General features: G+C 53.2%; 1 protein-coding gene and 1 long non-coding RNA gene across 2 annotated transcripts in view; one reads left to right on the top strand and one right to left on the bottom strand.

Annotated features, from left to right (window-relative positions):
• Positions 1–261: 261 nt before the first annotated feature.
• LOC111817157 lies at positions 262–3,527 on the bottom strand. The gene is made up of 2 exons (XR_002821412.1): positions 3,440–3,527; positions 262–752 (listed from the first exon to the last, which is right to left on the bottom strand). It is a non-coding gene; the product is annotated as an uncharacterized LOC111817157 (long non-coding RNA).
• A 61-nt stretch (positions 3,528–3,588) lies between these two features.
• Positions 3,589–13,950, top strand: part of LOC101588090 — a 21,236-nt gene continuing 10,874 nt past the window's right edge. Inside the window, 8 exon segments of the mRNA XM_023716897.1 lie at positions 3,589–3,709; positions 3,966–4,019; positions 6,900–6,997; positions 12,869–12,950; positions 12,953–12,994; positions 12,997–13,036; positions 13,038–13,085; positions 13,087–13,508. Coding sequence (XP_023572665.1) covers positions 3,589–3,709; positions 3,966–4,019; positions 6,900–6,997; positions 12,869–12,950; positions 12,953–12,994; positions 12,997–13,036; positions 13,038–13,085; positions 13,087–13,508 — 907 coding nt within the window.

The following is a 13,950-nucleotide window of genomic DNA, read 5'->3' as shown; positions in this document are numbered from 1 at the left end:
AAAGCCAGAAATATTTACCATCTGCCCCTCTGTAGAAAATGTGTGTTGATCCATTGAGGGCCTCAAGGGACTGATGCAGCCTTGGGGACAGGTGACACCTGAGGCCCCTGCCCCCAGAGGAAAGGCAGGAGCCGGGAGGGGGAGGTCGGGAGCCTTGCCAAGCGGTGGCCTTTACCGCAGGCACGTAGAGTGGCAGGATGATATGCCTGTCACTGTGACCAAAAATAGTAGAGGATGGGACAGGGACACGGGAGAGGTGGCTCTAGGCAGCCAGAGAACTGCTTGGCCAGTCAGACATCTTGGGCTTTATTATTTGGAAAAAAAAGGAATGACTGGCACACAACTGTAATCCCAGCATTCTTGGGAAGCACAAGTAGGAGGGTCTCAAGCTTGACCAGCTTGTGCAGTCTAGGAAGATCCTGTCTCTGGATAAAAATATAGAGGTCAAGGGATGTAGTTCAATAGGCTTGTGCCCGTGGGTCCCATCCATAGCACCAGAACAGAAAAGAGAAAAAAGGAAATCCTGGCATCTGCCACAGCACGGATGCACCTCGAGGTCACGCAGCTCAGGGAGCTGAGCCACACACAGAGGGTCACGCACCGCAGGGTCCCACTCCCAGGACAGCCCAGCATCGACAGGAGGAGGATGGCAGTGCCGGGCTGGGTGGGGACTGGGATCAGCGTTTCCTGGGGACAGGATCAGCTTGGGGAGGTGGGAAGCCCTGGAGGTGGATGGTGCGGCCAGCGCACAGCTGTGCGTGTAGACATGGTTAAAATGATCAATTTGTGTGTGTGTCTTTTTTTTTTTTTTTTTTTGAGACAGGGTCTCTCTATGTAGTGCAGCCTGGCCTTGAACTCATTTTGTAACCCAGGCTGGTCTCGAACTTGCAACGCTTCTCCTGCCTTAACCTCTCAAGTCCTGCGATTACAGGTGTATGCTACCACACTCAGCTAAAACGGTCAATTTTAATTTTAGGTGTATTTTTCAAAAATGTGTTTAAAAGCTAGGCATGGTAGCACATGCCTGTAATCCCAGTACTCAGAAGTCTGAAGCAGGAGGATCGCCACAAGTTCAAGGTCAGCCTGGGCTACATAGTGAGTTCAAGCCCAGTCCAAACTACATAGTGAGACCCTGTTCAAAAGCTTCCCTGAAAAAAAAAATAAATAAATAAAATTACAAATAAATTGTTGAAAAATAGAGAAGCCTAGAAATAGAGTGACCTGCTAGATATGATGCCTATAATCCCGGCATTAGGGAGGCTGAGGCAGGAGGATCACTGCAAATTCAAAGCTAGCTTGGGCTACCTGTTGAGACCTTGTCTCAAAAAAAATTAATAACAATAACATTAATAGCAATAACAACATCCAAAGAAACTCTGACCCTGGGAAATGCTTGTTCACACATCAGATCTTTTCAGGGGGTGCCCAGCAGTTATCACTTCCCTTCCTGAGATTTTCAAGGCCAAGCCCAATCTCAGATAAGGTTATTCTCATCCATCCCTGCCCCGGAGGAACCTGGGCTATGGACGTGTGAGAACCTTTTTGGTTGAAATGGCCGTGGAGCTCCTGGTGTGGAGTGTGCAAAGGTGGGGACGCTGCTCAACCCCTGCAGGGTCTGGCTGCCCCCTAGCACACCCGACCCCAGAATGCCCAGGAGAGCCTGCTCTAGTGACAGCAGATGTCTCCTGCCCCTTGGAGGGGCCCAGCATAGGACATCTCGTGCCCCCAGGACCCAGACAGGGGCTGACAGCCCAGCACCATGCCACCCTGGAAGCCTCCTCGGGGGCCAAGGTGTTCCCAGCTCCCAGACCTTGGTGGGGCAAGCCTAGCTGTGTCGCAGGTTCCTCTGGCTAAAGGCCCCCTCCTCTGTCCTGTAGGGCCCCACTGTCACAGGGAACCCAGCCTAGGAGGACAAAGGCCGCCTGCCCGGCCAGGAAGCACAGAGGCAATCTTCTGTGTTCCCCAGGAGGTGGGGGAGGGGCACCCAGGAGCAGAGGCCTGGGCCTGGGGCTCCTAGAGAGTTGACCCAGGACCCCTGGGGCTGAGAGCAGCCAGGCTGGAAGGAGCCTCCTGACCTGTGTTCCACCTCCTGCCAGGACTCTCACCTCACCCAAGCGCTCCCTGGAAGGACACATGGGCACCCCAATGGCCTCTCATTCAGGACAACTGTTCCCTGTCCCAAGGCTACCCCACCCAGTCGCCCAGCCCCTGGATGGTCACCCCAGCAGAACTCAGGCCTTCCCCCAAATCCTAACAGCCCCGCAGGAGAAGCACGGGAACCCACCCACCTCGTCAGCAGAGGACAGAGACCAGGAGTGGGGACAGAGGCTACACCTGTCACTCACATCAAGTAGCACTCAGCTGGCCCCTTAATCAGCAATTACTCAGCCACCCCCACCCCAGGGCCCCACCAGGACCAACACAGTCACCTCCAAGGGCCACTCCACTCGGGCCATTAAGGGGGGCTGTCGGGCTGACTCGGGAACAGCCAGAGCCAGGGGGAGGAGCAGACAGGGACAGAGAAAAGCTGACAGCTTCAACAGATGCCCCATGCTTTCTGCCACAGCCCGGGAGTCCCCCCAAATCTGCCTGGCACTTTCAGCAGGCTGAGGGATCCCATAAGCAGCCTCAGCTCCCCCAGCTCCCAACGCACTTCAAGCAGGCTTGGGCAAAACTGGGCGTCAGAGAAGACAGGGGCTCTGCCGTCCTCGAGGTAGGGAGACAGGGAGTGCAGGGTTGGCAACTCTTAGAAAGGGTGTCTGGGGTCCATCTGTACCCAGGGTGCTCCCCCCAAAGTGCCTTCAAGCTGGGCGTGGTGGCGCATGCCCTTCAGTCCAGCATTCTGGGAGACTGAGGCAGGAGGATCTCAAGTTGAAACCTACCCGGGTAACTTAGGGTCACCCTATAAAAAATGAAAAGGGCTGGGGATGCAGTTCAGTGTGAGGGTCCTGGGTTCAATCTCCAGAACCATCAAGAAAGAAAAGCAAAAGAGCCTTCAAAATATAAAATCTCATGGGGTTGGGATGGGGCAGGAAGATGGGAGGAACCCCATTTCGATCCTGGTCATTTGCCCTCCCCCCAGCAAGACACACATGCATTCTCAGGGTCTCCTGGCCTGGGCCGGGGTCTCTGGCTCTATCCCCTAGAATAAGGAGAGCTGGGGGGCAGGTCCAGGTCTCAGACTGTCCTGCCTCAGCCTCTTTCTCCTCCGCTTCCCACTATCTTCCCCAGTCTGGGCGGCCCTGCACTGTCCTGAAGGCCACCAAGTCAATTGCTGGGGACAACTGGTGCCACCGAGGACCTGTGTTTCTCTCGCCCTGTGAACAGGCGTCTCATGTCCACACTGTCTGCTGTGTGACTTCAAGGCGGCCACCAAGGGGCCGACATTCCGCGTGGGGCCGGGCGGAGGGGCGAGGGGGGAGATGGTTTGGGTACTTACTTTTCTTTTTGTCTCACAACAGGGGGGTTAAAGGTCTCAGGGGCTGAAGGAGCCACCCAGGGCTGGCGGGCCTGGCTTTATAGAAGTGTCACCCAGTGCCCAGGGGCGGACATGTCACCGTTATTAATAGCAGCTGCCGCCCGTTGCCCATGTACGGTCAGGAACGCGGCCGCAGAGCACTTGGCCGGGCCCAGCTGGCTGCTGCACCTGTTCCTGGCCCCTGGCCAGGGCTGACGGCGTACAGTGTCACCCTTACCCTACAAGAAGCAGGTGAGCAGCCAGGTGTGGCAGTGCATGCCTGTAATCAGAGAGGGGAGGCTGAGGCAGGTCACTCACCGTGAGTTGAAGGCCAGCCTGGGCTACACAGTGAAACCCCAGGTCACCCCCAAAGGCAGGTGGCTGCCCTGTTGCTTGGCCGGGGTGATTTGCCCGCTGCTTCATCTGCGCCCCCCAAAGGCAACCACACTGGTCACTAGGGAGCCCTGCCTGCCGCCTGTGAGAGCCTGACAGCTCTTTCTGTTGCCAGTGGCACTAACGGCCACCGTGGTCCTCCTCCCCGAGTTGTGCGTATGTGTGACGGGTACAATGCGCACACCCATTATCAGGGGCCTTGTGCTGTGCCATCTGTGTCACCCTATGGCAGGGCCCCATGTGTCCACAGGTGGGGTGCAGCAGGCTTCTAAAATACAAGCCACTAAGTCCATGGCCTAAGAATCCTCAGCCTGGCCCCAGCCAGCATTTCTGACCCCATCTAGCCAGGGCCCTGGGTTCTAGAATATTCCACGCCCACTTGGAGCAGCCCGCCTGCCACACCTGGCCTGACTGAAGTCATCGGGGGCTGCCTGAACAGACACCCAAGCACTCCTGCTCATCTTTCTGGGCGCTGAAGCCAGGGAAGATGAGAGGGTCACTCCGGGTGTCCCCAAGTGAGTCATGGCAGAGCTGTGAACGCCTGGCTGGTCTGTGCTGGTGGGCACCTCTGCCGGGCCTGCGTTCCTAAGGAGGTCCTCCCATGGTGACACAGTACATACCATAGAGGGGACAGATGCACTGCTCTTAGTGACAAAATAGGAGACCCACAGAACTAGAGGAGGGACGATTTAATGTGGCTCATGGCTCCTGGGGATTCGGGCCACGGCAGCCAGCTCCGAGGCAGAAGCAGCAAAAACTGCACACCTCATGGTGACCGGAGACAGAGAGACAGCAGCAGCTGGACGGGAAGGAACCGAGGACCGGAACTGCAGCTGGGCCCAGCTCCTGTTGTCATGACACCACAGAGGTCAGCACTCCGTGACCTGGCCACCTCTCCAGCCCGCCTCTGGGCACCATGGCACAGAATTTCCGGACATGAATTTTGGGGGATGACTGCTTACGCAAACCATGACAGTCACCCATGCCATACCCTGTTCCAGGATGCCCTTGAACCCAGGCCGTCACCAGGCAGGTCCCACTTTGGTTTGCATGCTGTGCATTTAGGATCATCATGGGTTGTTTGTTGTTTTTTTTTTTTTTTAAGATTTATTTTATTTGATTTTTATTCTTTTGATACAGGGTTTTGCTATGCAGCCCGGACTCGTAATGATCCTCCTGTCTCAGCCTCCCCGGCCCTGGGATTACAGGCGTGCACCACCATACCCAGGGCTCCAGGGCCGAAATGGCATGTGGTATCAGTGATTAAACCCGGGTCCTTGCCAGGCAGGCACTTAGAACGCTGAGCTATGTCCCCAGTCCTCCATCATGTTTTTTAAAAAATTACTTTATTTTGAGACAGAGCTTTCCTGAGTCACTCAGCTGTCCAAGCTAGGCTTGAACTGTGACTCTCCTGCTTCAGTCTCCAAAGTGCCAGGAAGACAGACGTGTGCTACTACATCCAGCCCTCGGTCTCTCTTCCCATGAAGCCACCATAATTCAACTATGTGGGCTCCTCTTGATGATCTTATCTAATCCCTAATTACTCCCCACCTCTAAACACCATCGGAAGATTAAGTTTGCACCTTTTTCATTCTTTTCTTTTTCTTTTTTTCTTTTTTTTGGCGGAACGAGGGATTGAACTCAGGCCCTTGCGCTTGCCAGGGACCATTTTCATTCTTGAGATTCTCCTGCCTCAGCCCCCTAAGAAGCTGGGATGACAGATGTCCACTAACCTTCTTTGCTCTATAAGATGATCCAGTCTCAGGCATTTAATTAGACCAACACAGAGTGAGCAAATACAGTCTCCTGGGTCCCACTCCTTTCTGCCCCCTTCCCTGCCCCTGATCTCTACACAGTGTGACCACCAGGCCTTCTGCCCAGCAGGACCTTTCCAGCAGGCTGGGCCACCTTCCACCACATTTCATCCTGCAGCAACCAGCATTGTCACGACCTGGACATTACTGCAGGGAACCACCATGTACAAACCAGTCCTGGTCACGAGCCAGTGTGTACATTCCTGGGTCACTGTTCACAACTGAAGCCAGGTGCAGTAGCACACACCTATCATCCCAGCACAAGGAGGCTGAGGCAGGAGGATCGCTGGGAGTTCAAGGACAGCCTGCACTCTATAGCCATCTCTGGCCACTTAGCCAAGGTCCTAAAAAAAAAAAACATAAAAAAGAAGCTGGGAATATAGCTCAGCACAAAGACTGCTAGCTTGCAGTCCTGCTGCTTCAGCCTCCCTGAGTGCTGAGCTCACAAGCAGGTGCCACTGTGCCCAACACCCATTTATTGTTGCTGTGGCAAGATAGATGTACACTGAAACAGGCCATCTTTGACAGTTTTGAGGGCCCAGGTCAGTGGCCTTAAGCACATCCTTGGCGCTGCCCAAGGGCCTCCTCCAGCATCTCTGTTGGCGATGAAACAATGAACATTCAGTTACCACTTCTGGAGCCTCGAGGAACCCCACAAAGAACACCAGCTTCTATGCTGTAGACGCCACCTGCTGGTGCCGACTTGGAGGGAGGGATGGACCCATGACACCGACATGGTGCCAGGAGGCACCTCTCACAGCTCTCCAATTCCCTCAAAGGCGCTGCATGCCTGGCATCCCAGCTACTTGGAAAGCTGAGGAAGTAGGATCAATCACTCACAAGTTAGAGCTCCGCCTGGGCAACTTAACAAGTTAACCAGGCCCCTTCTCAAATTAAGTAATTAACTAACTAAATTAAAGCACTTGGGAGGCTGAGGCAGGAGGATCCCTGTGAGTTCATGGCCAACCTGGGCTACAAAGTAAATTCAAGGCCAGACTGAACCGCATAGTGAAATCCTGTCTCAAAAATAAAATAAAATTTAAAAAGGCCTGGCGATGCAACCCAGTGCAAAGGCCCCAGACTCAACCCCCAGTATCATACACACACAGAAAAATCTCCCAAGCCCCCACCTCCCATGCCATCACCCAGGGGCTGGGGTTTTAGCAAATGAATTTGGCAAGGAAAAATCCAGCCATGGCCCTCATCCGCCTCCAGACTTTGCTCATCTCCCCCAGGAAATGCTGACTCCCATCGCCTCCGCAGCCCAGCACCGCTGCCCTCCATCTGTCACTGTGGCTCTGACCATGCTGCCACCTTTGAGTGGGACCCTGTGGTGTGTGACCTTCTGTGTTTGGCTCAGCTCCCTCAAGGCTGTCGCAGTGCCAGGACTTCCTTTTCCTGACTGCATTGTGTTCCAGACTGTGGACGAGCCCATTTCTGTTCCCTCCACCTGTGGGCAGTCTAGTTTCCACCTTTGGCCTGCTGTGAAGCGTCCTGCAGGGAGCACAGGTGTTGAATCACAGCCGTTTATCTCGAGGGGTGGGCCGACCTTGCTGGGCTGCGCCCGTTGCGGTGCTGGGACCTGGGAGCCGGCTCCCTGCTGCCACCTAGTGGCTGCCTATTCAAATGGCTCCTGGAGTTGGGGAAGCGTGGTCCTGGCCAAAAATCAGCGAACTTCAGCTCTCTAGCCAAACTCTACGCCTGGTTGGGGGGGGGGGGGTCGGGTCTGGTTTTGGGTTCTTTGGTATTGGGGGTTGAATACAGGGGCCTCACACTGATCTACATACCCAGCCCTTTTTATTTTATTTTGTGTGTGTGTGCAGGGTCTCACTACGCAGCTCAGACTCATAGCGATCCTCCTGTTTTCTGCCCTCCTAGTGCTTCGATTACAGGTGTGTGCCACCATGCCTGGACTCCATTGCCGGCTCAGTGCACCCAGGGGCGGGGCCAGCCAGGCCTAGGATGCCAGGGATTGAACCCTTACCTAAGCGAGCTCTTAAGTCTGCTGAGCTATGCTGCAGGCCCTCCTTTTCACTTTGTGAGGGTCTCACTAAGATTTCCAGGCTGAGCTCAAACCTACACTCTCCCTGCCTCAGCCTCTCGGAATGCAGGGATTGCAGACACGAGGCACGACACCCAGCTCCAGTGCCCACTTGTATAAAGCTTTACTGGCCCCCGGCCATGAACATTCATTCTCCCTGCAGAAGCTTTGCCTCTTGGATAACAGGACAGTGACCTGAACAACAGCCTGGTCTCCAAAGCGGAAAACTCCCCCAGCACTTTGCCCTTCTGTCCTCTCAGCGAGCTCATGTGACTGGCTCTAGCTGTGTCCCCGGAGGGGGCACCCACCGGGAGTCCTGAGTGCTGGGTGCGGGAGGGGACCCATAGCCTGTGAGCCGCCTTGCTGTGTCCCTGGATAAGAAGGAGAGGGGTTCTGCCATCAAGGGCTGTATAAGAGAGGCCACAATGACCAAGATAATTAATGGCCCAGTGTCACCTACCTGACAAAGCAGTCTTCTTCATCTTAGTGACAGGTTTAGGTCTCCCAGCGGCTCCCAGAAGCGCCCAGGGACAGGTTCTGTTTTCGGGAGTGTGAGGCCAGGCAGGCATGCTGTCTCAGGCACAATAGTCCTGACGCGGGGCTGGTGAGATGGCTCAGTGGTCTAAAGCACCTACTTAAAACAAGTTTAGCAAATCACAGGGACTGCGGTTCAATCCCCAGCACCACATGCCAGCCAGCCCCGCCCCCTGGTGGGCTGAGCTGGCCACACACACACACACACACACACACAAATAAATAAATAAAATTAAAAAAAAAAGATTAGTGATATTATAAAAAAAAAAAAAAAAACAATAGTCCCGACGCCTGGACCGCTGACTAGAAAGAATCATGGGGTACGACCCTCCCAGGTTGGCTCCAGAGAGGGGAGCGATATCGCATGTACCAGGTGCCCTGGCTGGAACCCCAGGAGCCCCCGTCCCTAAAGCTGAAGAATTTGGCCAGCAAGGTGACAGGCAGCAGTTTCTTGGGCAACAGAAAGACCATTAGCTAAAAACGGTTCCCTTGTCCTTTCAGCAGGGCTCAGCTAGCACGGGAGGAGAGGCTCTTGCACTAACTGAAGTCTAGTGAGGTCCAGCCAGGTAGCTCAGTGGACTAAAGCACCTGCAAGCAGACATAGGGAAGGGGGTTCGATCCCTGGTGTGCCGTGCCGGCCCCGCCCCTGGGGTGTGCTGAGCCGGCGATTGAGACTGGGGGTGGTGGCACGAACCTGTAATCCCAGTGCTTGGGAGGCTGAAAGCACGAGGATCACTATGAGTCTGAGCTACATAGTGAGACCCTGTACTTAATACAATAAATAAATAAATAATAACTGAAGTCCAGTGGGCCAAAGACCGGGCCCTCCAGTTCAGCATTCAAAGGTGTCTCTTTAGGGCTTCATTCATTTTTTTCCCATCTTTCCTGATGACATTTCCAGTCACAGTGAAGTTAAAGAACACTTGGTACATGAGACACCTTAAAGGAAGGACCACAAACAGTCATAGACCTTTCACAAAGCCAAACCTGAGAATGACTTATTTGTTTGTGTTTCGAGACAGGGTCTCCCTATGCAGTTCAGGCTGGTCTCAAACTATGTAGCCCAGGCCAGCTTCAAATTTGCCATTATCCTCCTGCCTCAGCCTCCTGAGTGCTGGGATTGCAGGCATGCACCACCACGCCAGGCCTGAGTTTCTCATTTATAGGTGGTAAAGGGGCGGGGCCATCTCCGCATACCCATAATCCAGAGGCAACAGAAACAGCAATTCCCAGAAGCCCTCTGAATGGTCTGAAGGATTTTGGCAGAGGAAGGAAAGTACAGCATCATTCTTTCCTCCCCCAAGCTCCCTTGGCTGTAATTCGGCCCCAGTGTTTTACTTCAAGGTTATACCGCTGAGCCTCAGGCTGGGACATTTGTAGCTCTGCCTGCTTGGTTAGCCCTGACCTGACAGTCCTTCCAGAGGGGCACAAAACAAAGCCACATCCACAGACTGCACGACCAACCATCACCTGGGAGGGTGCAAAACAAACCAGAGCAGGGGCAGCATTGACCCAGGAAAGCGAGGGCTACCTCTAAATCCTCAGGGAGACCCTGTCCACATCAGCTGAGGAGATGGGTCATGAGAATGGCTTTTTTATTTTTATTTATTTTTTTTTTTTGGTGGTACTGGGGATTGAACTCAGGACCTTGCACTTGCCAGGCAAGCACTTTTTCTACTGAGCCATGTCCCCAGCCTGAAGGTGACTTTTAAATCTATGGTGGGGAACCACTCTGCACCCCTCAGAATCTGAGATGAGCTTGCAGCTTGGGTTCCCCTGCCTCTCTGAGCTCAAACCAGTCCCCAATCCCCAGGGGGATTCTGCAGTCCTGGAATCGGGGTGTTGGGATGTTGTGGGGACAACTGTCAGATTAAAGAAGGGCTTGCGTAGTTAAATGGTTAATAGGCTGACATCCTTTGGGTGTCCAGTGTCCGTGGGTTTTGCTTGTGGTGGATCGGCACAGTGCTTGCCCCAATTCCCCACCCACTCATCCCTACCCCCGCTACCTCCCCCTGCAGCCGGAACCTTACTACTTAGCTCTGTTTGCACAGCAGAAGGTAAACTGAACACGAGGACAAGATGCACATAAATACATTAATGGCGGTTTGTTTGGTTTGAGTTGGTGGGTTTTTCTGTTCTTCTTTTCTTTTTCTTTTTCTTTTTTTTTTTTTTGAGACAAGGTCTTACTTTGTAGCCCAGGCTGGCTTTGAACTCTTGGCCCCAGGATCCTCCTGCCTCAGCCTGCTGAGTGCTGGGATGACTCTCAGATGTAATACAAACCCATGGAAGAATAAAAAGTCTCCCTGACTGCAACTAAGGGGCTGGGAGAAACGCCCCCCTACCCACAGTTCTTCCAGCAGTGTCCTTTGTGCCAGTGTGGCTGGAGAGAAGGACCAACTTGGCTGAGCTGAGCGCCCATGGGAGGAAGACTGTGACAGGAGTGCCTCGCTCTGCACTGCTGTGGGACCAGCTGTAAGATGGGCTGGACACTGGACACCCGAGTGCTGGGATGGCTTGACTGTCCCATGGTTTTCTACAGTGTCCCCATTGTCAGAGACCATCCTCCTCCTCCTTCGCCTTACAGTGGACCTGCCTGACGTGGTGTGGGGTGCTCGCAGGACAGTGCCAGCAGGAACAACCGCTGGAGTGGGCTGGTGGCTTCTGCTAGGAAGGGGCAAGGTACCCAGGCTCCGCATCCTCCATCCCAGCCTCCAGCCTTGGAGCCCCTGTGGGCGACTGCTGCCCCCTGCTGGCAGGAGGCCCTGGGGCCTTCCTGACCAGGCTGAGCTGGGCCTTGGTCACCTGCTGTGGGAGTGACATGGCAGTAGTGGTGGCCTGAGGAAGTGCTGCCCAGGTGACCCAGGCTCTATAGGGCCCCCATGCTGGAAGGTGGCCTAGCAGCGACCAGGGCCGCGTTTCCAGCAGTGTCAAGGTCCCTGGGAGCCAGCACCCTGCCTGTGTGGCTGGGAGCAGAGCTGTCACAGTGGTTGCTCCAGGGGACCGGACAGGGTCAGCCCTCCCGCCTGGGCGGGCTCCACGCAGCACTGTGCCGGCCCTGCATGGCTGTGGGGTTAGGGGTGCAGAGCCTGTAAGAAAGCTGCAGTGGGCAGAGATCACAGAGCGGAAGGAACGCAGTGCCCGACGCTGTCCTCGTGAATGCGTCAGGCCGGGCACCCGGGTGTGGCTCCTGGTGAACCTTGGCCCGGCCACCTGGGGCCCTGGCTCCAGCCCCAGTGCTGCCAAGCAAGCAGCTGCTTGTACGGGGCTCTCACCTGGATGGAGAGACATTCTTAGGCCAGCCTGGCGCTCTGAGACGCCGCAGCAGACAGAACTCCTGGGTTGTCCCGGTGGTGTAAGAATAAGGAGGTTGGGCCTGACCAGATGCTGGGATTCCTGACTCAGATTTTCCAAGCAGTCACGGACTCAACCAAACCCAACTTTGTCTGCCTCATCTATCCAGTCCCAAACTGTCACTCTCCTGACAGTTTCGGAAGTGTTTTCCTTTCTTTGTTGCTTTTTGTTTTGTGGTTTAGTTGGTTGGTTGTTTTGTGAGGCATTGTCTCACTATGTAACCCAGGCTGGTGGTGTCAAACATACAGCCATCCTCTTGCCTCAGCCTCCCAAGTGCTAGGATAACAGGTGTGTGCCACCAACCCTGGCACAGTGTTTTCCTTCTAACAGATGAATTGCGGGAGGCCCGCGGTGGCAGGCAGCCAGGTAAAGACCCAAGGAATGAGCTGGTTGCTCCTGAGCGGCACCTGGGAATTCTCAGGGATCCATGAGGAATCTTCCTGGGCATTTTGGTGTCCTCAGAGATGGTATGAGGGCCCATGGGCACCAGAGCCCATCTCCAGATCTGCAGAACCCCACCACCACCACCCTGGCCTCTGCGTGTGCTGACCATCGGAGAATAACAAGCCTGGCAGCCCTGCTGGGCACCTGGAAAAGCCCCTGGAACTCACTGGCTTAAAATTTCTAGCAGTGAAATTAGAGTAACCTAAAGGAAAAGACAAAAAGAAAGATTGAGGGGCTGGCGAGATGGCTCAGTGGTCTAAAGCACCTACTTGGAACAAGCTTGGCAAAGCACAGGACCGCGGTTCAATCCCCAGCACCACATGCCGGCCAGCCCCGCCACCTGGTGGGCTGAGCTGGCCACACACACACACACACACCCACACACACACACTAAATAAATAAATGTTAAAAAAAAAAAAAGAAAGAAAGAAAGATTGAGATGCAAGAACACTTTTGGCCAAAAACTCCCTTCCAAAGTCACTTGGAATAAATTAAAAGAAGTGTTTGAAGAAGCCAGAGATTAGACTAGTTAGCAAGGTTGGGAAGAGGACAGGGACTGCTTCTATTGAATTAAAGGTAGAAGTGGCTGCAGAGAAAGTCTTTGCAGAACAGTAGGGAACAGAGATTCATGGTCCTGTTTCCCTCTGCTACACTATGGAGAAGTTCAAAATCAAGACTATAGAAGGAGGTGCCCCCGCTGGCCTGAAAATGGCTGGTTGCTCGCTGGAGGGGCCTCGGTGGACCGCGCCGGCTGGCTGGGAGGGAGCTCGCCTGGCCGTGGTGTTCGTTGGGCCCCAGCGGGATCTGTGTTGGAGTTTGCAGTAAATATTAAAGGAAATTGGTGTCTATGAAAAATATAAGAAAGAAGATGATTCAAACCAGAAAAAACGCCTACACCCGCATCTCCAGAGAGCACTGATAGTCAAGAATTGGGAGATGAAAAAATTCAGATTGTCACACAAAGCTCAAATTGGTAGAAAATCGAGCGAGACAGATGGAGTTGCAATCAGTGTCTCCAAGATCCTGCTGAAAGTGAATGAGCCTCAGATAAGGATGGATTCTACCCAACCAGAAAGATCTTCAAGAAGACCCCGGCGACAGCGAGCCAGTGAAAGCCATGATTTATGTCCCATGACACATGGGATTGAAGATTGTGACGATCTGCCACCTAAAGAAAAGAAATCTAGGTCAGCCAAGAAAAAGAAACGCTCTAAGGCCAAGCAAGAAAGAGGAGCTTCACCTGGTGAGTTTACAATAGACCCCAATGAACCTACGTACTGCTTATGTAACCAAGTGTCTTATGGGGAGATGACAGGGTGTGACAATGAACAGTGTCCGCTTGAATGGTTTCGCTTTTCACATGTTTCACTTACATCTAAAGCAAAAGGGAAATGGTGTTGCCCAAAAGGCAGGGGAGATGATGAGAAGGCAATGGACAAAAGTGCTGAAAAGACAAAAAAGAGAGAAGATCCAGGTAGTAAAGGCCATCCATATTTTATAGGATTGTCTTTTATATAATTACTTTCAGAAAATGTTTTAGGATAAATGCATAAGACTATGCACTAATTTTTAATCATTAGCATTAATGTGTATTAAAAGTTGTTCTTTGTAAAAAAAAAAAAAAAAAAGACTATAGAAGGAGGATGAACAGCCTTTGGAGCTGTGAATTAAACCTCTGTATTTATTTTTGTCTTTTGGGGGCCAGGGAGATGGCTCAGTGGAATAAGCGCTTCCCTGGCAAGTGCAAGGGCCTGAGTTCAATCCCTGGTTCCACCAAAAAAAAAAAAAAGAAGTCAGATGTTCTACAGTCAGATGAGATTAGTTAGCTTTTAGAAGACCTGCAGTCTTTCAAGGCCTAACTCAAGTACTCTATGGAAAAACAGGTACTTTAAAAGTATGTAGTTTCTATTCTATGG

The sequence above is a fragment of the Octodon degus genome, unplaced genomic scaffold (assembly GCF_000260255.1).
Source record: "Octodon degus isolate 3935 unplaced genomic scaffold, OctDeg1.0 scaffold00050, whole genome shotgun sequence".
In the NCBI taxonomy this organism is placed as follows: domain Eukaryota; kingdom Metazoa; phylum Chordata; class Mammalia; order Rodentia; family Octodontidae; genus Octodon; species Octodon degus.
This window is presented reverse-complemented; position numbering and strand designations above follow the sequence as displayed.